Below are 25,408 nucleotides of genomic sequence, written 5' to 3'. Positions count from 1 at the left end.
TCAAAGATATCTTTGAACTGCAAAGTTCTTCTGACTCTATTACATGTTTTTCTAAAATTAATACACTCTAGCAAACTTAAACTACCACCTGCCTTGTAGAGATCATGCACCTCCTGATGTAGATCATAGAATCACAGTATTGTTTGAGTCGGAAGGGACTGTTAAAGGCCATCTAGTCCAACTCCCCTGCAAAAGGGACATCTATGGCTTGATCAGGGTGCTCAGAGCACAGCCCAATATAACCTTGAACGTCTCCAGGGGCCGGGGATCCACTATATCTCTTGCAAAAGATGAGCTACAGTCTTGCTTGATAGATTGAGCATTACATTTTCAGCACTCCATCTTGTGCTTTTATTCATTAAGAGTATGTCTCCACTTTTAGCAGAGAAATATAATGATAATTTAGTCTTCATTCATACAGATCAACTCTGGTCTATCAAGTCATGTTTATCCAGGAAAATTCTAGACAACATGTACAACTACATGCTTCAATGACATCCTGGAAGGAGATAGATATTAAATATATGCTTAAGTATATATTTTCCTTCCAGATTACAAGGTGCTTAACAGATAAAGTGCTTTGTTAATGGCTACACTGCTTTTCTCCATTTTTTTTTTTTTGCATATTTGACTATTCTGTAAACCATATGTTCAGTTCAACCCCCAAAGTTATCTTTTTATCTTTTGTTTATGATCAACACCTTTTCAAACAACATTTGAATCTAGAAAACAAAACCATACCCAAATGTCACCAAAGATAATAATAAGGATAGATATATGAAATAATAAAATCTAAATCTCATTATTTCTCTACCCTGAGCATGGGGGCAAACTGCCAGTGTTTCCTTCATAAGATGAAGCTATAAACATTCAGACTAGCTCAACTAGATATACTTCACGATATTTAACAAGTCTAGCACTCTTCCTGATTGATTATACTCAGACCAGATCATCGGTCCTCTGGTCTGTGAAATACAGCATTTACAATAATGTGGTTCTCTATTGTTGTGGTGACAAAAAGCATTTTATCTGACTCACCACATGTCAGTGGAAAAGAAAAGAAACAAAAACAGTTCAAGCCAATTCCCAAGTTTTTTGTTGTTGTTGTTTTTGTTATTGTTGGGGGTTTTTGTTGTTTTTTGTTTGTTTGTTTGTTTACAGCCCAGTGCTATTTGAAATAGAAATGTTCGGTGCCCAACTTGGATAAGTGTAGAGATCAAATAGAGGCACTATCCACGTCATAATTGCAAGCATAACTACAGCAACTCCAATGATGTTAATACCCAAACCAGCTTTCACCTAAAGGAGAGGAAAAAGAAAGCAAAGACTGATATCAAGACTGTGAAGAAAGTTTTTTAAATAGTAAAAATCAGATAATAATGTTGCAGAATGATTATCAGAACCCTTAAGGGTGTCTTGCTTAAAACTCACCATGTCCATTATAGTTAAATGACCATATGAAAATACAATGGCATTGGCTGGGTTTGCTACAGGAAGAAGAAATGCAAAGGAAGTACATAGTGTGGCAGGTATCAAAATGAAAAGTGGGTTCACATGAATGGCTTCAGCCTGCAGAAAGTAAAATAAAAGAGAGAGAAGTGCTGTCAGAGGATATATTTGCTAAGTGAAATACATAAATACAAACTTTTCATATTAGCACAAGCAAACCGTGAACTGACAGATCAAATAGTGAAAAATAAACTTTTTCTGGTAATTCCTTTGTAAAACTATAATGATATGATGAAAGGCTGAGAGACCTAGGGCTGTTCAGCCTGGAGAAGAGAAGGGGATCTTATCAATGTTTATAAATATATAAAGGGTGGGAGTCAAGCAAATGGGGCCTGGCTCTTTTCAGTGGTGCCCAGCAACAGGACAATAGGCAAGGGGTACAAACTGGAACACAGGATGTTCCAACTGAACATGAGAAAAAACTTATTTACTGTGAGGGTGACAGGGCACAGGCTGCCCACAGAGGTTGTGGGGTCTTCTTCTTTTGAGATATTCAAAACTTACCTGGACGCCTTCCTGTATAACTGACTGTAGGGAATCTATTTTTGTTGGGGGGTTGGACAAGATGATCTCCAGAGGTTCCTTCCAACCCCTAGAGTTCTGTGATTCTGCAACTCTAAATTCATGCACAATTTTTCTCTAACTGCAGTTAAATCACTAAGATGAAAGACTCTTGCAAAGATTTTGAGCATAGCATAAGCACTAAAAACAAAACAGTACAAGAAAGACAATTATATTGAATTAGTATGTAATGGGTTGGAGAGATTCAGTGAAGAGATAATTTTCTTTTATGAGTGCAAAAGAGGATTAGTATGTGTCTAGGCTGGCCAGGAGGCAACGTTATAGACTAGAAGATGACCATGGTAAGATTTGAAGTGGAAGAACTGGGTGTTTTGATAAAAATGATGATAAAAAAAAAGAAAAGGAGAGAAGAAATGGAGTACATCTAAAGTAGATCTATTAGCCCTCTCCTCTCTTTGATGATAGCTTGAATGTTGTGGTGTTAGCCATTTTTGTCAAAGATGTGATCCTGAATTAACACTGACAGAACTAGTCTTTTAAGTCTTTCCATTATTCTCAAATAGGAATAACAGCTTCTATTTTTGAGTGTTAACATTTTTGAGTGTAAATTCTTTTTCCTGAATTTACAGCATCTCTTGTGATGAATCCTCAACAAGCTACTCAATGCATACTTCAACACATAACAAAACACAGCAACAAAAAACCTCACAAAACAAAATAAACAAAAAAAAAGCATGAACTATTTTATAGAGACTTCTTAAAAACTGATTCTTTGAGCAGCTATGTTATTACATGGATGATAAAGCACATTCTGGTTAAAAACAGCCTCTATTATACTCACCAAAGGAGACAGTATGGGCAAAAATATTGTAATGGTGGCTGGATTGCTGGCCACTTCTGTCACTGAAGTGACAATAAGACATGATATCAGGATAACCAGCCACAAGGGTAATGATCCTAGAGGGGTCAATTTATTTGCTACCCAGGCAGAAAGTTTTGAAACCTGCACAAGGAATATGACAGTGTTTGTTTTATAAAACAATGAACAGAAAATTACAGTTAAAATGTATATAACAAGAATTTACTCATCTACTAATTGTGATGTATTTGTATAAAAGAGAAAAAAATCTAAAATATTTCCCAGGTTCCTACCACATGTTTATAACTTTATTTTATTTCTTAAGTCACTGCTGTGTAAATACTCAAGCAAACTACTTCCCATTTATTTATATTTGCACCTTTCAGAAGATTAGAAGAGATGTACTCAGAAGATTTGTAATGTGTATACACTGGGCCTCATAACCAGAGCCTGGGAAGAAATATGCTTGATTTATTGGAAAAAACAGCAGTGCTCCACATAGGAATCACCTCAGAAAACTCTGGACAACTCCTACCACTATCAGGATTTAAATTAAGCAAATAATAAATAGTAATCATCACTGTGTGTAGTGTTTGAAGACAAAGAATACTTTTTTATTTTTAACTCTGCTTTCTGAACATCTTGCATATTCACAATTATCCTGTTCAATATCACTTCTGAACAGTTTGCTAAAATAAGCCTATAATCTTGAATCCACAGCATGACTGAATTCCTTCTGATGTGGGTCATGCTAATTGCTCAGTATCATCTATAAATTGCATTACCTCACAGCCGTCTGCCAATGCAAACCCGCCACCAACAAGAATAGCAATTTCCCAGGGCATGCATGACTGAAATTCCTTCCAAGTAATCAGTGGAGTATAACCAAAAGCAGCTAGAGAAGAAAAAAACAAAACAAAACAAAATAAAACACCAACATTTAAAGACATCTTGAAAAAATATCTTGAAATAATTTCTCCAAAGAAATACTTGGGAAATATTCTGAGGCAAACTCTAATTATTGTAACTTGAAGAAAATCTTTGAGAAGAAAAACAGATACCTCCTGGTACCTGCTCTAAACTATCTCAGCTTGACAATGACAATTACAACAGTTTCTACCAGTAGAGCATTGGCACTTCTACCTGGAAGACAGCTATGGGATATCAATAAGATTAACTTATTTAATAATATTATACTGTTCGGACAGATTATTGAGCAAACTCTCTTTCATTTAGTCACAGTTAGGGTCTGACCTTACTTTCCCCAGGTTTCATTGATGTCAGCTTTAGAACTGAATGCATAAAAAGAACAATCCAGAAGTATACCTTAATGGAAGTAAGTTCCATTTAAGGAGATAAAAATAGGAACTGACTCTTTTTTCCACTTTGAATTTCATAGGGTACATAAAATAAGCGTAACACTTTCAAAATAAACCCAGCCCTGCCCTGTGTAGCCCTATTCAAAGCTCATAGTAGTCAATGGAAAACTGGTTTCCACTGGGTTTGGAGATGTGTAGGCAGCAGGATGCTCTTCTGGCAGCACCAGCTCTTGCTGCTCACATTGCCCGAGCGTTGCTTTGGGCTTCTTCTAGGACAGGGATGCTTTACAGCTCAGTAAGGCATTATTCTGCATTGAAGCTGTAACATTAGTATTTAAGAACATTCCTTGATATAATGCAATTAATTACATTTACTGTTACCTTATTGTAATAGAATCCACATCAAAATATACTTAACTGCTTTCACCATTCGAAGTCTTAGTCAATGTTTTTGCTGGAATAATAAAGAAGAGGAGGCCAATCACTAAGGCGGTTGTTGAATCCGTAGCATAGCCTTTATATCTAAGTTAACAAGAGTAACACAAGAAAAATACATATAAGTAGATATAGCCAGGATGATAGTCTGTTATATTGCGTGTTCATGCCCAGGTGCAGGCAGTGGGCCTGCAAGGGTCTATCTGAGGAGAGGGTGGGGCTGCCCCATGCCAGACACATGGGCCCAGCAGCCAAGATGGTGGCAACTCTGTGCAAGTAGATTTAAGGAAGGGAAAGCACCTCAGGGAGTGAGATGTGAAGGGAAAAAAAAAGGTGTGAGATACAGCCCTGCAATAGTCAATGTCAGAAAAGGAGGAGGTGCTGCAGCACAGATTCCCCTGCAGCCCATGGAGAAAAGCATGGTGGAGCAGAGGAAAAAAATATGAGGAAAGATGAGCAGAAAGGAGCTCTTATGGACTTACTACAACCTCATTTCCCTCACCCCCCTGTGCCATTCAGAGTGGGAGGTAATGTTGTCAGGGATGAAAGAGTAAATTTGAGCCTTGGGAAAGGGAAGGAGGAAGGTGTTTTAAGTCGTCGTTGTTTCTCATTATCCAAATCTGTTTTAATTTGTAGTAAATTAAATTATTTATCTACATCTTGAGTCTATTATACCCATGGTGGTAACTGGTAAGGGGTATCCTTGTCATTATCTGCACTCATGAACTCTTCCATGGCATTTCCCCCCCCCCTCTCTTGTTGAGGAGAGGGGCTGAGAGAGCAGCTAGGTGGGTATCTGCAAGCAGGTCAAGGTCAACCTACCACATCCACAGAATTATCATGTCAGACCTCTAAATCAATCTGTTTGTGTCCTGAGGAAATGTGTTTTATTTTGTCATACAGAAATAAGCTGGAGGAGGGAAATGTTTGGTAATAGCTGGTGTTCAAACTCATTTTCATAGCTCAGTGGTAAATTTAATAATTTTAATATGCTCTGTAGTAGATCCAGTCCAATAGGCCTGGAGCACTGTGTCTACCCACGGAGGATGATGTTCCTGTAGCTAAGAAAAGACAGCAGAGCTTTATTATCATCCTCCCTTGTCTGTCACCTCTGGGATCATAGACACAAGCACCATATTTACTTTGATAACTTCCTGTGCATGAAAACTCATTGTGCCAGTTCTTAAATTGACACAATTTCCTTCAAACTTGTACAGAGTAGCCACAAGATCAGGCAAAGTGAAGAGCTGACATCTAGGGCTGTTTTAGCACCTCCATGTGATTCTGTTACAAATTGATAGATGGTAACAAATCCCATCTTATTTAGTCAAGATAGTTATTCAATGAAATACGAACTTCGCTGAAGAAATTTAAACCCAACACTTCTTAAGTTCTGTATTTGTATATACTTTCTGTAAATTATTACTTTTCCAGAACCAATATATTTGTCCTCTCAGTCTCATATCATGCACCTTCCTGCACATGCAGCTGTAATGGGTATAAGCATAGCTTCCCAGAGGATTTCAGGCTTTTCATTGAATAGAAACGATCACCCCCTATTACAAGTTACAAATGTATAATCTAATAGTTCCTTTTGCTTCAACAGTGTTAGGGAGATTCACAGAACCTTAATGTGCATAGCACACTGACTCAGAGTCTGGTGAGGCACCAGCAAAGGCTGCCCAGAGAAGCTGTGGATGCCCTATCCCCGGAGGTGCTCAAGGGTGACACCCACAGCAGGGGGGTTGGAACTGGATGATCTTTGAGGTGCCTTCCAACCCAAGCCATTCTATGATTCTGTGAGTATATGAGATCACAGCCAGTATAGCTTTAGATAAAACGGTAACTGCCATGAAGGTGAAGTGGCTCTCTAATACATTTTGTCTCCTGTTTTCTATTGCCTGCTAGCACTGAAGATGCTTTTAAGAAAAACAATTTATTATTTTGTAACGGTATCTTAAGGAAGAGGGTTCTGCTGATATGACACCTTTAGCCTAGGTCCAGGTGCACTGGGTGGGGCTAAAAAGCAGAAAATTCTTCTTCTGGCATCCTATCCTGCATTCTTTGTTGGAGTTATGAAAGAAAATAGGATTTAGACATAGACACAAATCATGTGCTACATTCTCCTCTGCAGCTTTATTCTCTCTGCATAGTTCCATTACTCATAAAATCACAGAACAGTTGAGGGAAAGAACCTCTGAGTCCATCTGCTTCAAACCCTTCTCCATCAGGGACACCCAGAGCAGGGTACTCAGATCCATGTCCAGGTACATTTTGAAGGCAGTAGACTTCACAACATCTCTGGACAACCTATGCCTTAGTCACTTATTCTCACTGTTTACAGTGTTTCTAATATCTAGACACTTTTGTGTTTCACTTTGTGCCTATTGTCTCTAGCTCTGTTGGTCAGTATCACTGGAAAAAGCCTGGCCCCATCCTCTTTGCACTTGCACTTCAGATCATATCATAGAATCATAGAATGGCCTTGGGTAAAAAGGACCTCAAAGATCATCTAATTTCAACCCCTCTGTTGTGGGCAGCATCACCAACCACTCAACCAGGCTGCCCAGAACATATAAGCATTGATAAGATACCCTGGAGCCTTTACAGCCTTCTCAGATCTTCACCAAAGAAAAAAAGATTCAGTCTCTCTGTATTCGTGCCCTTTGCTGGACTCTGTCTAGTAGCTTGATGTCTGTCTTGTACTGGGAGGCCCAGAACTGGACACAGTGCTCCAGGGTTGGCCTCAGCAATAGAGGACAAGGATCACCTCCCTCAACCTCTGACAATACTTTGCCTAATGCAGCCTGTATAATCAGTGGATATACAGATGGGGTGTGTATATATATATATCCAGGAGCTTGGCTAATATAATTTATATTGGAGAAATGAGAGAAAGTCACTCACCCTGTCCTGGGCTCATGAGATTAACTTCTGATGGAGCAGATCTCCAGAGAGATCCTTTCCCACTGGTGAACTGCCCTCACCTGTGCTCCCGTGGCTGACTCACTGCTCGCCTCAGGTGATCAATCAAAGGTTCAGGCTGTGATTCAGTAGCCCCATACACAGCCCAAGATACTATTGGCCTTTGCAAGGACCTCCAGGCCCTTTTCTGTGGAACCACCTTCCAGCTGGGCATCCCCCAGCATATATTGGTGTATGGGGTCATTTCTCCTCACGTGCAGGACTTTGCCTGCTCCTTGTGCAATTTTGTTCACAAAAATTAATTGTTCCTCATGCCATACAGTTCTGAGAAAGCCTGCTTAGGACACAAACACAATATCCTAACCTTCAATCTTACTTTTTATGGAGACACAAGTGACAGCAGACAGCAGCTCTTCTATGGTAATTGAATTTTGAGGTAAACATTTTTCAAAGTCCAGTTTTTCCAAAATGTAAAACAATTGCGTATACAACATCTACCTGCTTGTAAAACTGCAAATCTGTTTGCCCTGTAAGTAAAAAATCCACTGGTTGGTGAAAATTCAATGCTACTCTAACTGATATCACTGTAGAGAAAAGAACTGTTGGCAAAAGTACATAGTGGCCTTGTATTAGCAGAAAAGACCCATAGAAAAAATGTATATACCCGCAGGCACTAATGTGAGGAAGAGTGAAAGAAGACCAACTTGTATGCATCAGGTGCAGCCCACTGTCGAAATTTTTAATTCTGATGATGTTTGTAAAGTGTTAGCCAAGGGCCAACTTGAAATTCATCTAATTGAAGCCAGTATCCCACAGCCTGGAATCAAGCCAGGACACGGTTGGAAACTGCTGTAGCAGAAGTAATATGTGACCCTTGGCTGTCAACAGATGGAGAGAAAACAGGTATTTTTACCCTGCACTTCCCTCTGTAATATTCTAAACATTGATTAAATCATCCTGCTATCTTCCTCCAAAGGGAGGTAACTGGGTCTCAGGGCACAGCAATGTCTTTGACAGACTTACAAAATTTCCACGAGAAAAATTAACTTATAAATGTAACATAAGTTGGAAAGGCACTGACATAGTATGACCAACAATGCTTCTTAAAAATGAGCTCTACTCAGTACTGATATAGCATAATCATGGATAAGAAATGTCTAATGTTTCAAAAACTAGACCTTAAAAATGATGACGTCATTAAATATCAATCTTTCTGCTAGGTTCAAAGAAATCAGTCTTATTTGAAAAAGGGGTACTCACTAACTTGTGAGGATGAACAGAAGGGGCTGAAAACATGAACAAGGGTGATAAGATTGGAGTGATTTTGTTTCTTAAAGCAAAACTTAGAGCATTCCATGTAGTTTGTCAAAAAACTTGTAATGTGACATAATTAAACCAGGTAGGTATATCCCTAAAGTACCTATCAGAAGAAGTTTTTGATCTAGCAGAGAAAGACAAGAACAGATGGCTGGAAGCTATATTGAGACATAAAACAAGGTGTAAATTTGTCTTGTTTATTTTGGCAACAGAGATGATTATCCACAAGACCAAACTCAAAGAAAGCAGTAAACTTCACAATATGAGGAACCTATATTTTTCCATCTGGAAATCAAGCCTGGTTATTTTCCGGGAATTCATGTTCTAATAAAATAAATCTCTACCAGGCTTGACACACAGAACAATATAGCTGCTTCTGATCTTCAGCATGCTATTACAATAGAGGTGACAGTACTCTTTGGTTCAAGACCCTGGGAGTGTGGTGGATACTACTTATGTCCCACCCATTGGCCCAGAGGGTATTTTAGCTCTGACATTGCAGCTTTGTTCCTCCAGTCTAATAAACAATCTCATAATAAGGCCAAAGCTCATCTCTGCAGGTGACAGAATTTCCCTGAGACAGGTTCTAGACTGGGATAAAATCCTGTGGAAAATAAGCACTGTAACAAACATAAGAGAAGAAAACATTTTGTTACAGTTGCTTTCTTTAGCATGTAATTAAGGAAGTTGTGCACATGCTTGTCACTATACTGAAATGCAGAAGTTTTTTTGTGCAGAGGCATTAGTGAACAAATGCATGAGACATGTAAGCCACAGCTCATGCACTGTAGAAGCCCCTTGGACATTACAGAGATGAGTGCTGACTCTGCAAGGCCCTAATCCATTGATACAGGTCTTTTGCCTCTTTTTTGCTTTGTTGAAACATGATGGCTCACTCTAACTATACCTTTGTTGGCTCTCTGTATCCTAACTGGGAAGTTGTCTGTTGATCAGAAAAGTAAAATCATAAATTCCAGATATGATGCCTATTAATGCAAATGATTGATAATTCCAAGCTATCTAGAAATAGGAAAGGCCTGAATAGTAAGAAATAATTCTTTTTTTTTTTCCTCTTAAATGTTTTGTTAGAGATTAACACAGGTCTTGTTTCTCCTCAGGTTACTTCACGGAAATTATAAGATGATTCAGCCTTATGTGACTTGGCATGTACTTGCATTCCCTCTCAAGGAAAACATTACAGGCATCCACAAAGTAACATCCCCATGCAGTAACCACACTTATTAAATATATAGTCCGCTTTTTCCCTTTCAGTGAACAGAGGTAAACAGACAACTTCAAATAGGGAAAGTGTAGATCTCTGGACTGGAATAATCCATTTGAGTAATAAGCCCCAAACCTGAGAGGTTGTTTACAAGGTCAGTTTTTCAGTATCAGGAGTATTTCACTAAATGGTGCTCAACGAGCACTGAATGTTAATGTGAAGCAGAAAGGGAGGCAAAACCAGCCTGATTGCCTAGCTGACAGATTGCTTGATTAGGTCAACACTAAAAACCCTTTAAGAATACTGTGATTCATATGGGACACTGATCATCAGTTCTATTGTCATGATGTTGAGATGATGGAAAACCTGTTCCTTTGCAACTCTGGGCGTAACTAAAAAGTAAATCATTTTAAAACAATCTTAGTTTTTATGCACTTCTTAGTGCAATTTTTACACTAAGATATTTTTTCACTTCATTTTAAATCTTAAAAGGGCTACAATTATTCCTTGTAATAAGAGAGAGATCCTGAATGATGGCAGAATACTTGAAGAGAAAAGGAATGATGGACACATGTGCACGTCATTTGTGGTGGAGACAAAGAAACACAAAATGGAAGATTACCATCCAAGTCTAATTCTGGCCTTTGACTCAGTAATAAATGCTGACTCTGTAAAGCCCTAAGCAGCACAAAGTCCTGCTCCTCCCAGGCCTCCAACTACTTTCCGTTACTCTAGAGCAAAATTCAGACCTTTGAAAAAGAAGGACAAAATCAAAATTACAGTAATTACAGCAAGAGATCAGGAACTATTACAGTCATCAGAGCATTATAGATTTATGTAAGACCAAGCAATTTCTTAGAGGAAAAAAAATGTCTAAGTGATCCTGAGAAAGGGACAGCATAAACAAGCTGCAGCAGAGGGAAAAAGAGAAAAGTAATAGCTCCTAAATAGCTCCTGCTTTTTGGCAATGATTTAACTGTGACTTTTCACAAGTTATGTATGAACAAACAGAAATTTATATTAAAAGCTAGAGAGCTATCAAAGTAGAGGATGTTTGCCTGTACTCACAGAAGTTGGACTGCCAGTAATGGCAGTAGATCAAAAAATCCTAACCAAAGGTAATGTTCTTGTAACTGTAGATTTGATGAGGATATAGGAAACAATAACATCAATCATTATGCCTTCTCCATCACCAGATTAAGTCTAAAAGGTAGGCATAATTACTTTTAGTAGATATTTTGTTTCAACTTGCAATGTGTTTGGGATATTTCAGATGTTGCACACATACATCTAAGAAATCACTGGAGTTGTACCTCCAGTATATACTAGTAAGGTTTTTTAAAAATTGGAATCTTTCCAAAATATTAAAAGCATTATTTTTAATATATTGTCAAGAAAGTAAGGTATGCATTTAAAACACAGTGCTGCTCATGTTAGTGTATTAAAAAGATTACTTACTTTGGGAAAAGTGAAGACCATCCTGGAAAAAAGCCTGGATCTCTGGTAAACCACAGCAAGGTCATTAAGATGAATAGGACAAATGTAACGATTTCTGGGTAGCTATAGCAGAAAAACAATGTGTTATATATTTTCTTGAGCTCACATTTGGATTTACTCGTTCTTGTTTGCTAATTTATAGTGTGACATACCTCATTGGTCCAAGCTTCTTGTATTCATCCTGAATCACCTTTGCTGAAGCCTCTTCTCTGGCTGTTCTTTTCTTGCCACACTTGAACATATTTTTAAAACTGGAATGTTAATCAACAATATTGGAGGAAGAATTAACAGTGTATACAGAAGAAAAAATGTCCACTCTTTTCAGCTAGTATTAGCACTTTACAAATAAGTTTTTCACTTTACAATGCAGTTTCTCCCATTTAGTTATCACATACCAAACTGAATATATTGGAATTAATAGACAAAGTCCACTGGGAACTTGAAAGAGGCAGCAATTGTGTCCTGCTATTGACTAGCTCATTTGTTTTTTCCTGCAATGTCTAGGACATTTCAGATATAGCACACAGGAAGAATGAAGCCTTAATCATGGGAACTAATTGAATCAATCAAATGCATAACGTATCTATGTAATGAAATTCATCCATGATTTTGCTTTACTCTGTTTTTTGATGAAAAAGTTAGTAATGTGTGAGTAGCCTGCATACTGATCAGAAGAATAGTTGCTACAAGCTAGGTTTTCATTCTCACAGTGTTAACAAGAACACTATCAAACCTGTCAAGAAAAATGAACACATAAATGTTCAGGTATGGAGTGGTAAGCTTGAGATGATATTACATCTGCTTAAGAGCAGGCAATCTCAGTCTTCATCTCTTGTAGCATACGTAGCCGTGAAGCTGTGGAAGACAAGGTCCCTATCATTAACTCTGCAGGTGTGAGTGAAATCATGTAGAATAAGGCTTTGAAGAATCAGCCAGAAAGGAATAGTCCTCTACCAAACTTTGAAAGCACAAACTTCCATGGGAAGAAAAAGCATTCCACCACCATTTTGGGAAAAAAAAGAACTTTCTTAATTTACATTCAGAATTGTAGTCATCCAGCTTATAAAGCTGGTATTACTCAAGTATTCAAGTCAATGAATACTTCCCTGATTCCAGTGAAGAGCAACGTTCTGGATGTCTTTACCATTTTCAGATCTTAGGCTAAAATTCATGTAATTTCCATATTCTTTAAGCTTGCATGCATGCACTACTTAATGATGACGTGTGTATGCTTGACGGGAAGAGATATAATTTGCAATATGGATTTTTCATACTGGGCTGAGTAGTCAAGGATCTTTATTTTAGAGAATTCTTGTTTCCTCCAGAGACTCAGCTATATTAATCAGAAATACAAAATCACCGTTGCTGAGTTATCTTTCTATAAGCCAGTTAAGCTTAGATACAATATTTGATCCTGGTACAAGATATTTTATATCATACACTTTCAGGTTTATTGATTACAACATCTACTTACTCAAATCCAAGGAAAAGCCACTGGAGCCAGACCCAGCACAGCAGCAGAATAACAACTGCGATGGGGATAGAAAAGACAAACCAAGATCCAAAATTGATGCACTGGCAACCTGGATAACGTCTGGATTAAAGTGAAAAAGAAAAACCCAAACCACATTTAGTTCAATTTGGCAATAAATAAAGACCTGTGAGAAGTACCAGAAAGCCCTGCTGCAGTAGATTGCTTTTTGTGCTCATGCTTTTAGCATGAGGTGGCCTCTGGTGTCGTCTTCCTTCACCCTCCCATTCTGTTCCTGATCATCATAAGTATTACAGGACAAATTACAAATTTATTTCTACTACTTTCCAGGAGAGGTGGAGACTGTTGATTTGTCAGGTGGATTGTTTCTCAGCTTGCGTTGTCTCTATGAGGCTGTCATCATCTACTGTTTATAGATGTTAATCTAACAACCAGATATCTTCCTGCCATGTGTATTTAAAAAGAAAGTTTTCTGAAATAAATACATTTACTCTTTAAAGAGATAGATTCCAGATAGGCAAAAAGGGCAGTTAAATGAATTGTGCTTTAGTTGATCAATTTACTCTTTGAACAGAGTTTTCTCCATCTTTGAGCCCCCCCAGCTCTGCTGACAGAGTTTTCTGCTAAAAGTAAGAAAATTCTAACCTTCTTCCTTGGTGCAAAAATTGGATGAAAGGGAAAAAACAATGTCCAGAAGGAGGCTGCAATGACTATTTCCAATTATTATCCCATCTTTTGTATTTCATGCCTTGCCAGAAGAAAAGGAATTGTGATGGGCACAGAAGTCACTGAGGTGATAAAGACTTATTACAAATGTTACCTTATGTGTTGCACAATTCTTAAGACTTATCTATATTTTTATGATGTTCGCATACACTGCAATTAAAGTGGCAGTTGAGACAGAAGTAAAAGTCCTATGAACTTCTTGAGATGGATGTTCTAAATTCCAACTGTACATATATACAATTTACTGATTACATGGAGATTTAGCTTTTATTACATAATTAGCCACATCTATTTCTGAATGTACGAATTCCAAGATAGGAAAATATTGACATCAGCACTGCAGTGTCCTAGCATTTAAGCACTTGTTAAGTTTCATGATCTAATGTCCTCAGTTATGTATAATATTAACTTACAGAACAACAAGCTCTTGAAAATTTTATCCTAACAAGTTAATTTCTTTATAAAAAGTTAATTTACAGTGGTCAGATTTCACAATAACTGAATGTCTTTAAGCATTTATAGTAATCTTAATTAAGTTATCTAATCTTCATTTTGATAGCAAATATTCCTGGGGTAGGTTGGTTAAAAATATATATATTACATAGCACTGGCTGGATTATCTGTTACAGTTAGATTACAGGTCTTGCTTGAGGTAAGGATGGAGAAGACACACTGAAGTCATTTCATTGTAGAAATTGCTCTTCTTCAAGCACAGGAAAAAGTAGTTTTCTCTGTGATGCTATATGTTCTGGTGACCATTTCCCTCTGAAACCTTCCCTCAGTCTTACTCTGCTTCTGCTTCTAGGATCCCTGGCGCCACTCTGATATGGCCCAGCTGCACACCTTGACTTGTAGTTCAGGAAAAACTGCTTGGTCATGTAAAAGAGCTGTGAGAAAGTCTGTACAGCAAGATAAGATAGATAAAACTGCAGCTATGAGCAATCTGACAGACTGCAGCAACCTGAAGGACTCCAGAGGAAAAACACCTCTAGGGAAAAGGATAAAATAATAAACAGCATTAAAATATGGAGTCAGAAAAAGGGACAAAAGATCTGTTCAGAAAGCAATGAGGTCCAACCTATCTCATTCTCCTGGCAAATAGAAGCTTCTGGGTGTCTTATGGAAGTGATGAGCAGACTAATGCTTAACTGTTTAATGGGCATCTTCTCAGTATCGGAGTAAATATTGTGTGTCTCTATGCAGGCAATTAAAGAATGAATAGAGTGACCCTGTGAGCATCAGTAACAATTCTTTCTTGAAAGGGAGCCCTTATGGTATGCGTGTCCAACCTTTTGGCTTGTATGGGCCACACTGTGTGAAGAGGAATTATCTAGGGCTGCATCTACAAAAGCTGCTCTGAAGGTACTGCTTCCTATTTATTTCCATGGAAACTACAACATATACAAAGAGCACAATAACACTATCTAATAGAGCGATTTCTCAGCCACAAAATGTTCTTTTTCAGTATAGTCATCACCATCAGCTGAGCATTTTCATTAGTGATAAATAAGAGTCTGCATGCTGCACTCATAATGTTCTGAAGCAGAGGAGGCAACCGACTGTTGCTGTCACCACTGCTGAAATGCACCACCCACCACCTCACTGTGCTCACATCCACTGTTTAGTCTCCATCAACATTCAGGAAGCATCAATGAGTATCAGTGGGCACCGTATTTTCTGCATGGAGCAGTTTAATGACACACCTTTGTTTTATATGCACTTCCACTTTAAACACCATTTTGTCAGACTGCCCCTCTGCTGCCATCTCTCACACAGAAACAACATATAATGGGATACTGGTGGGAAGGTTCAGTCTCTACTGCTGTACCACCAACATCCACCTCAGATATGCTGGGCTGACATCATACAACAGGAAGCATTACTTTTGGAGAAGCATTCATAAAATATATACTATAGTAAGTGTACAAAAGAAACAAATCATATTTTAATTTTAATGCTTGTTGTTCAAATGTATACAAAAGAGAACAACAAAACCATAAAACCAGTGAGATATGTGAGCCTGTTTTTGTGAAACTACTGCACTGGGCTGGTTTGATGGCAGTGATTGCCATTCTCAGTGAGCTCTCAAATTGTTCATCAAAGATTTTCCATGAAATTTTACTCTTCCTATACTTCATTCTGGAAAATACTCATTCAAAAAGTACATCCAGCCAAAATCCATGACATGTGTAAGGGGTGACTGTGAAGCAAGGGCTACTTCTCTCTGGTAAGAGAGAGATTATGAAAATCTGGTAAAGAGATATAGCCAGATTTCGGACTGCAACTCTATATGTTTCATTTGAAAATTGCAAGTGATGTATTTATGTCAACTGAAAATGGAGTCACAAATAAACCAAAAATAGATATATTTTTTTCAAGCTTGAAACCTATTCTCCAATTCCTTTATCGAAACCTAAAGGATGGCTGCATATTTGTCACTGTTAACAGGACTCTGTTTACTCAGCGTAACAAAATCCATAAACTTGTTTGCCATTAGTTGAGTTAGCACTGCACGGCACTCTGTGCCCTGGTTTCGGCCCAGATGGAGCTAACAGCACACCGACGTTCGGTTGGTGCTGAGCTGCTGCCATGATGAAGTGGCAGCAGAGGGCAGGCCGCAGTGTGAGCCTTGCCAGGCTGCAGGCGGCCCATGGTCTGCAGGTTGGAGATGCCTGCCTTATGGAGTTGGTCTCACTGTCAGAGATGCTTAGTATTGCATCAACATTGCCACTGTGTGCTTCTGCCCTGTAGAAAATGGCTTAATAGCATGTCCTAAGTAAGATCAGGCTGAGAGTTCTCAGCAAAGAATGGGTTTCAGCCCTTACACAGATATACTAGCTTCCTCTTCATCTTTTCATGTGATTAATGAAAGTGAGGGAGGGGGGAGAACAGTGAGCACTGATTGTAGCCTACTTCGTACTAAAATCAGGTATATAGAGGGAATATAGAATTTCTTAGTGTTTTGTCACTGAATAGAATATGTGAGAGCATCCTTGATATGTACAGCTCTCTTGCTGAATTGTCTTCCTTATGATGCTCCTTATGATACTTATGAATTATTGTCCTTATGTTGGATATTGTGCTTATGATGGATAAAAATGGACTGCAAATGTGTCCAAGTCACACTAATGGGTCAATTCCCACTTCACTCAGGACATAAATACAACTGAGACCTCGTAGGAGAGGAGTGCAAGACAGTTAAATAGAAAAAATATTTGCACAGTGAGATGGTAGAAACAGTTAAGGATAAGGCTCAGTGATTGTGTAAAGATTAAACAAAAACCTGGGGGTGTGTGACACTGGATTACACACAGTGCTCCATGTACGCCCTATATTCCTAGAAGAGGATGAAGACCCAGGCAGAGAACAACAATCTGCTTATTTTTTCTTGGAGAGTTTGTTAACAGTTAAGACAAACTGGAAAAATAACAGCTGTAAGCCAGTTTGTGTCAAGTTCCCTATGACTCTGGGCAAATGAACAAGAGCAGTTCTTAACCCTAGTAATCAATTCTGGATTCTGCTGGGCTGGTGAGTATGAAGCCAGCTTGAACCAGAAATGACTGTATGTTTAAAAGTTTAAGTCTGAAGACTTATAATGACACAGACTGCCCTGTTTCTTTGCCCCCTCCCCAAACAGACAATTTCCATATTGTTTCTCTTGTTGCTGTCTGCACCAGACCTTCTCATAGCACAGACAGATTTACAGACCATACTTCAGCTCTCTTCAGAAGTTTGCTGAAGCCAAATTTAATCAATTCACAGAACACAGATAGGAAGAAAACCTGTCAATGACTTGTCTTTCAATGTTTTGCTGTCCTTAATACAAAAATTGGGCAGAGGTTAATAATAATATTGTTGTTTCCTCCTTTTTTTTTCCCCTATGTTAGAGTTGTAATGCTTCTGACAATAAGTAGTGGAATAATAATAATTAAAAAAAGCAGTTAAATAAGATCTATTGTTTTTTCAAAACATCTGGCAATTGTAATTTCAAAGTAGTTTCACAGAGAAAAGGAATGTTAAAAAAGAATCTAAAATCAAGATGTCCAATTGAATATCAAGTCTCAGATTGGTTTGAAATCATTTACTTTTTCTTTGATTGACAGACCTAAATTCCTCATTTCAGCAATGCACTGAGCATGGCCTTCTGAAAGTCTCCTAATATGTTTTGCTAAGTCGACCTGAACTTAGCTCCTGCTCTACTTAGAAATGAATAACATTCTTAGTGTCTGTCATACTCATGTTAAGGTAATGCCTTCATCTTTTTTGCAGACAGCTATTCAAAGAGCAGAGTACCACTCAACCAAAGAATGGCCATCTTTTTTGTGCCTGTATTGGGTGATCACTTACAGGCTTTCCCAGTGTAAGTTAAATACAACCATGCAATCTCTTTAACAAAAATAATGAAAAGAAAGTAATAGGATAAAGTACTATGAAATCAAAGGGAAAAGTTTCTAATGCATTTTAGGGAAGCCATGTGAGAGCTTAAAGAATAGTTAAAATTCTGGATTAAGAAGAATACAAATAATTTAATATAGTCTCTTACGTATTGAAGTGCTCAGCAAAAATCAAATTAGTCGATGTTCCTGTGATTGTTGTCAACCCTCCAATGGTAGCAGAATAAGCAATACATAAGCACATCACTTTGAAAATCCCACTGTATTTGTCCTCTCTGCTTTTTCTCCCTGTTTCAGCAGGTGGTAGGTTCTGCTTAGTAAGAATATAATAATAATAATCAAGCACAAAAATAGGACTCAAAGATGTCCCAGAACAGTATATTTCCTGGTAATATAGCCATATGCTATGTGGTTTGGTTTGCTATTACCAAAGCACTCTACTACAGTTATTCATGCAAAGAAATAGAAAGGAGAGTCAAATCCTCAAGTCTTTTGCATGATCTGCCTCACTCTTTTGTGCAGGAACTTCTTTTATATAAAATTTGTACTTCTTTTATATATAGCAAGTGATATATAGAGTCTGTTTACTGATTGATTTAATTAGGCAAAATACATCTGGAGCACAAAATCACTAATGAAATAAATAAATAAGCAACTGAATGTATATGAGTATCTACACACATATATATTGTTCACATAAAATTAACTTAATCGATAGCAGTGCTACGTTAGATGGAATGAGATTTGGGTTAAAACCAATTTATACACATTAGCAGCATAAAAATAAAGACAATTTAAGTACCTGTTCCTTTTCTTTTTCATTTTCCTTTTCAATTGTGCACACAGTGCTCCCCATATCATTGTCATATCTGGAAAACAAAGGTATTAATTGTAATAAACAGATATTCTATGATGGTTACTTTGAAAGTAATGCCTCCTATTCAGCTCGCAACATCAGAGGCGGATGTTGGCATACAGGCTCTTGTTCATCAGTGGTGAAAGTTATAGTAATGGTCACTACATTGAAAACAATTTTTAGTAGCTGAGAATTTGCTCTATCAAACAGTGTCACTACGCTTTTTGTATCTGTTGTAGTTCCCATGGAAATAAATAGGAGGTATTACTTTCAGTCTAATCAATGTACTTAGAAGAATTCTTAAAAGAGAATTTAGGAAATGAATAACCTACCCATTCACTTGTTTTCTTTTCTCTTTCCAGTCACTGTTTTCACTTTGTCCTATATTTTCTGTAAGACATTGACAGGAAAAACAAATAAGTGCTTAAGGATACAAAACTGGAACATCTCCATCAGCATGTCTCACTCCATGAAACTTTTTATCATCACATGAATAAATTTCAAGTGCAAAACATTTCCTACATGACTCCTATTACCCTAGAGTCTCAATCTAATGATGAGAAATATTCTCCTAAATTTTAATTCATCTGTTTAGTTTAGATTTATTTGTTCTTTCAACATTATCCTCAAGTTGAAAGAGCCCTTTGCTCTTGCAAACACTTAACCTCCAGTGTATTTATATTCTGTAGTCATATTTTTTACCAGACTTAGTTTTACTAGTCTGGGAAAGCCACCCTCTTGTCTCCTCCTCTCCTGCTGTATTCTGCACTTGGTCAGTCTGAATTCAGCTTGGTGAACGGGAGAGGGTCAGTCAAAGAACGGGAGAACAGCAGTCAAAGACATGTCTCTCAACAAAACACATAATGATGCTATTACTTCCCTAGCCATTCAACTTCATGTTAAAAGGTGTTTTAGCATGCTGCAGAGTGAGAGTGGGCAAACAAAACCTGCCCTGCATGTCTACCGTCTAGCTCCAGTGCCAGGTTAGTGGATCCATTGGAGCAGGACATCTCCAGCAGGTCAGCTTCTGCTTCAGCTCGGGTGATCTGCTGAGCTACAGCCTCCACAATTGGCATCACCATGGCAGCAGCCGAAGTGTTGCTGAGCCACATTGACAAGAAACCACAGCTAACCATGAAGCCCAGAGTAAGCCTGGAAGAGGAGAGAAGAGTCTGTTACCGTTACAGCAACATCTCCTATCACCGCTCTGTTTATGTAAATGGAAATCTTTTTCAACAGAAAGCTTGAGTTTATGAAACAGTAAGCATCTTGTAATTGACCTCTGTGGAAACTGATAAATTAGAATGATTTTGATCAAATGCATTTTTTCTCTGAAACATATTTAGTAATATGAGTCAAAGACACTTATAAAAGGAAATGGAAGCAATAATGTTTATTCACAGAATGATATCTGTACAAATCATCTCCAAAGAAAGATCATCATGCATATCACAAGCTCAAATGAAAGTTAAAATGGCTAAATTAGTGCTATTAGTGCTGTATTGTACAGGCTGGCTTAAAACTCTGAGCTTATCCCTTAGTGTCAGCCCTCTGGATACCAGTACAGGTGTTGTAGGGAGAAGTATTAGCAACTAAGTAGGTGGTACTTAGTTCTTAATCCAGTCCCAAGACAGCTATAGGGATTATTTGTGTTTCAATAAATGTTGTATTAAAGAAGGAAGCAAAGGTCATTTTAAGTCTCAGTCTTGTCTTGGCTCAGCTTATGCTAAATAAATTTCAAAATAAGAACTGCATTTTACTAGAGTGGCTCTAGTTTTATACCAAAAGCAAAAACAAATATTCCATGTCATATCTGGTGAAGTTTGGTTAAATTTAAAATACAGACCACATTGTCATTTTTAATGCATCTCCTGGAGTTGTAAATGAGAGTACTTCTCCTGATTTTCCATCCCCAAGTGTTGGCAGTGTCATTAGAATCCTGCCACGAATCACCACAGTAAGACAGCAACCAGTAGTGAGGGACTGTGGTATCACAGCAGTTTCTGAGAAATCTGTGCAATTTGCAAAGCTCCTTGCTAGATCAAAAACCTTCCCAAAGGCTGTCTGTACAGGATTTTGTACAAAAATAATGTAAGCAACGCATTATTACATAAAAACAGTTTTCAAAATGCTCTCATAACTCTCCATTTCAGCTATTAAACTTGTTTGTTCCTCAATAAGGGTACAAAAAGTTCAATACCTTTACACCCTGTCTTTTCTCCATGCACTTTTAGTTGTTTAATGATGAAATAAGCTGCAGATCTCCAAGTGGTGGACCTAATTAACAGACTGTCAGCGATAATGTGAATTCTACTAACTTTATTCAGCTTTCAGTTAGGTCCTCAGATGAAAACTGGGTAAGAATTTTGTTTTCAGGAGAAACATCTGTGTAAAAAGCACTGGTCAGGATAAGTATAGTGGGGATGAATACGATTTTAGAACAACTTGAAAAACATTTTAAAAGAAAAGCAAACAAAGCATTCACTAACATCTGGTTTTGAAGACATGTTTTCAAAACATCATAAATTTCCAATATCTGATGGATTGATGGTCAAGCAACCATTTTGTTTAGCAGTGTGGTGCACACTGAAACAGATTTAAAAATAACAAAATATATCTTAACCTGTTAACTCACATTTTTTCCAGATTAGTCTTGCTGAGAGTTTATAAAAGACATTCTGCACAAAACCTTAGATAATAACTTCACTCAACTGTGCTGTACAATGCACAACCAGTGTGCTAGTGCTAATCCCCAAAGGGTTGCAGAAGCATATTACCTGTTAATCTGCTGACCAGATAGCATAGCTCACATGATGAGAAGCCTTCAGGGACTCCTGCTGCCCTACACCCAACACTGCATCCTCCATATCCTCTGCTATAGAAGCCTCCTGCAATGACATCTCCATCCTGGGCTGGATGCACCAGTGAGCACAGGCTGGGTGGGGCTTCTTTCTTGTGGCAGTGCAAAAAGAAGAGCATGCAGCACTTTGCATAGGCACACTGCTAACAAGCAACAGATGCCAGGAGACAGGAAGATCCTCTCCTTTAGCAATCACCTTATCATAATCTTTATGATCTTTATAATTAGGAAACCTGAGATAGGAAGGATGCTGCTTTCTCAGGGCTACAATCTGGAACTGCTGCAGGTTTCCTTAGCAGCTGGACACAGATTTCAGGGTCCACAGCAAGATCATCAGCAGTGCTCAGCACACCATTTACTTGTGTTCTCCTTTTCAAGATTTGAACTGAAAGGTGGGAATTTAGGATTGATCAAAAAGAGAGTGCAAAGTAATTAAACCAGAATAGCTCAAGAATAGAACCAGTGTCATACAGTTGAATAAGAATGTAAAAATTATTGAGAGAAAAAAACAACGAAACAAAACACAAAGGTACTATCTGTCCAAAGATGTGGGGAAAATCAAAACACATGTGATAGTTAAAATTAGGAGAGACTATGTCACAGTGGAATAGAAATACTCCAGTATATTTAAGAAGTGTTATTACATCACCCAAGTGGCACTTCATGTTTTAGACCCAGCTTTCTACTTTTCTGACTTTTTACTTCCCATCACTTTCTGTTTCCTGACAAGGAATCATAAGCATTGTTTGCTCTGGGAAGCCATCTTTGTTCTAAAGATCTTCTCCAAAGCCTCACTGATGTGCTGCCAGATGAGTTAGGGTGTCTAAAGCTTTCCTGGGTGCTTGTAAAGCAAGAAAACTTTTCACTTCATAAGATATATATATGCTGATAGCAAGTCAGTAGAGTGTGTAATTTCATCTCCCTCATCACCTCATCCAGCAGAGAAAGTTCCTATTCCTTTGATATTGTCTTCACAAGTAGACAAAAACAAAACAAAACAAAAACAAAAACAACAACAAAAAAACCATAGAGACATTGCATTGGGTGCATTATTCATTTGCCACCTTGACTTTCATGATTTTTTTTTTCATTTCTTGAATGATTTTTGTGTATTTGTGAAGCTTCCAGATTTTGCAAACAGTACTTAAATATAGATGAATAATAATCGTAGCACAGATATTTGGTTGTAGGCATCAGGTATGCACAAACCATCATTAAGACACAGAACCCTTACATTATTCACAGACTCATCAGGTTTTTGTTCAGAAAGATCCTTACAACAAACAAAATCACAATAGGGAACTTTCAGTGTTGCAATTAATACTTCAGTGAAATAATAAAAATGTCACCTACAAATCAATCATATCATTTCAAATATCTACATTGTTTCAATAGAAAGGAGAGGCTGGATTACTACTGCAGAATGAGCAATATGCAATTATTTCTGGAATTCACAGCTTTCAACAAGAATTGTCCTTCAGGACAGCACGTACCATGCAGGGTTCACACCCACCAACATCACCATTTTTAAAGCCACTCTTTTGTGGAAATTCCATTTTTCTATTGATGTTGCCAAACAAATTACTCCCATCAGCAATAGATGAAAGTCTTTAAAATAAGCAGATGCCACCTGAAAAAATAAATAAATAAATAAATAAAAACTGTAAATTAAATGATGACCTTCTATTAGTATTTGGTATGCATGTATGCATGCATATGGAAAAAGGATTACTGGTTTAAACTTAGATGGTTAGATTTCATTAAAGCTCTTAATTTCATTTAATCTAAATAATGGTGCGTTAAGATGCATAATGTTAAAACCTAATGAAAAGCAAGACTTGTGCTAAACATCCTAAGATTGTCAGTCACATCTAACATACAATCCAGCCAATGAAGTGCTGCCAATCCAACAGATAAAAGAACAGTTTTAAACGTAGAAATTTACAATATGATCATCTGTGGTGTCATCTCTTTGACATGAAGATGGATACTCAGCATTTTGAACTTGGAGTCTTTATTGTATCCTATCACTTCTGTAGCATTAAAGATATTTTACTTCTATCTAGCATTTTCTACTGACTGGCATCTAAGAATAACAATCTAGAAAAAAATATTAAAAACAAAGATGAACAAGTCCTGAGGACAAAGTATGTGAGCTTGAGGTAGGCCTACTGAGACTGGCACTTATCAAATCCATGGATTAACCCATCAGGTTCTTTCTTCAGACATTTTGACATTGAAATCTTTAGTATGACAGGGGAAAAAAAAAAAGGTTACCTCCTTGGATCCCATTATACCAAACAATGGGAACATAAAGGCAGGGAGCAGAGCTGAAACAGCCAGAGGCAAAGCTTCTGTAAGCCAGAAGATGGCAACTATAAACAGTGTGTATGCACATTCTGCTTCCTAGAATACAAAAAGCACCAATAAGAGCAAATTCACCCAGGAAAAAAAATCACAATTGCAATAAGTCTGGCTATGTCAGCTGAAAGGTTACCTAGATCTGTAATGGGTATGACTTAAGGGAGTTGGATTCAGGGTACATTCTTGCTATTGGTAATCTTGCTAAGGTATGAAACTGTATGTAACTAGTTTTAAAGAATATCTTGAGAGACAGTAAAATTACTTAAATTCCACCTCTTATGAAAGAGCAAAAGACAGCTGCTTTTTCCTTCTTTTCCTTCAAGCCTAATTAACTATGTAGGTAATTCTGGTGTCTTCTCTGAATTAAAGTTGCATGCAGAATGCCACATTTAAATCTCTTGGAATATTTGCAGTCAATAATAGGTCAAATTTTGGCTCTACTGTAATCAATGAGATTTTGTCATCAGTATCAATAATGTGAGGATAGCATCTAATATGAAAATCAGAGACAATTTCTCAGATCATTCATTCCAGTCATTTGCTATCATGAAACACAATATATGATCAACTTAACAAAATACATAATGAAATGAAAAGGTAATTGCATCTGTCAATTCAACTCCACTGTCAAACATACAGAGCTGTTTAAAAGTGGACAAAACCTAATGGTAAGGACAAGATTGTCAAGGGAATCTAGGTGTTGTTAAATAAGAAAAGCATTTCCTAAACAAGAAAAAAATAATAATTCAGAACTTCATACAACCAGTATGGAGTCCTAGATTAAACCTGTTGCCTTCTGTATATTTCTATGAAAACACTCTGAGCTGACCAAAGAAACAAACAAACAAAACAAAACAAAACAAGAACTCCACAATGCAAACACAATGAAGTAATTCTGAAAAGATCTGACAAACTCAGGTTTACATAGCAGTGCAAAATAATTACCTCTCGCAGCAGGTCACTTACTTTGGTTTTGATGATAAGTGGGAGTGGAAGTAAAAGCAGTGGGGTGAGGACAATGAGCAGAAACCTTCGGTAGACAAGGAGGTATTTAAGAATCTTCATGGCTGATGGCTGGTGCTGAACTTTCCTGAAGAAACTGCTGAAAAGA

The 25,408-nt window shown here is 37.6% G+C and overlaps 1 protein-coding gene across 2 annotated transcripts; it reads right to left on the bottom strand.

Annotated features, from left to right (window-relative positions):
• Window positions 1-1,114: 1,114 nt before the first annotated feature.
• SLC13A1 (solute carrier family 13 member 1) lies at window positions 1,115-25,408 on the bottom strand. 2 transcript variants are annotated; one of them, XM_010706336.2, is made up of 15 exons: window positions 25,264-25,408; window positions 24,211-24,339; window positions 23,427-23,563; window positions 20,038-20,225; window positions 19,406-19,463; window positions 19,020-19,086; window positions 18,367-18,530; window positions 13,080-13,199; window positions 11,758-11,856; window positions 11,567-11,668; window positions 4,628-4,731; window positions 3,676-3,785; window positions 2,873-3,034; window positions 1,432-1,569; window positions 1,115-1,299 (listed from the first exon to the last, which is right to left on the bottom strand). In XM_010706336.2, the coding sequence occupies exons 1-15, from the start codon at window positions 25,360-25,362 to the stop codon at window positions 1,156-1,158; spliced, it is 1,821 nt and encodes a 606-aa protein (XP_010704638.1). In that variant the 5' UTR covers window positions 25,363-25,408; the 3' UTR covers window positions 1,115-1,155. The 2 variants fall into 2 exon arrangements, with proteins under 2 accessions (XP_010704638.1, XP_010704646.1); XM_010706344.2 differs by having other exon boundaries at window positions 18,367-18,527.

Source organism: Meleagris gallopavo, chromosome 1, assembly GCF_000146605.3.
Source record: "Meleagris gallopavo isolate NT-WF06-2002-E0010 breed Aviagen turkey brand Nicholas breeding stock chromosome 1, Turkey_5.1, whole genome shotgun sequence".
Taxonomy (NCBI): Eukaryota; Metazoa; Chordata; class Aves; order Galliformes; family Phasianidae; genus Meleagris; species Meleagris gallopavo.
The sequence above is the reverse complement of the archived record's forward strand: the minus strand, read 5'-3'. Positions and strand labels throughout refer to the sequence as shown.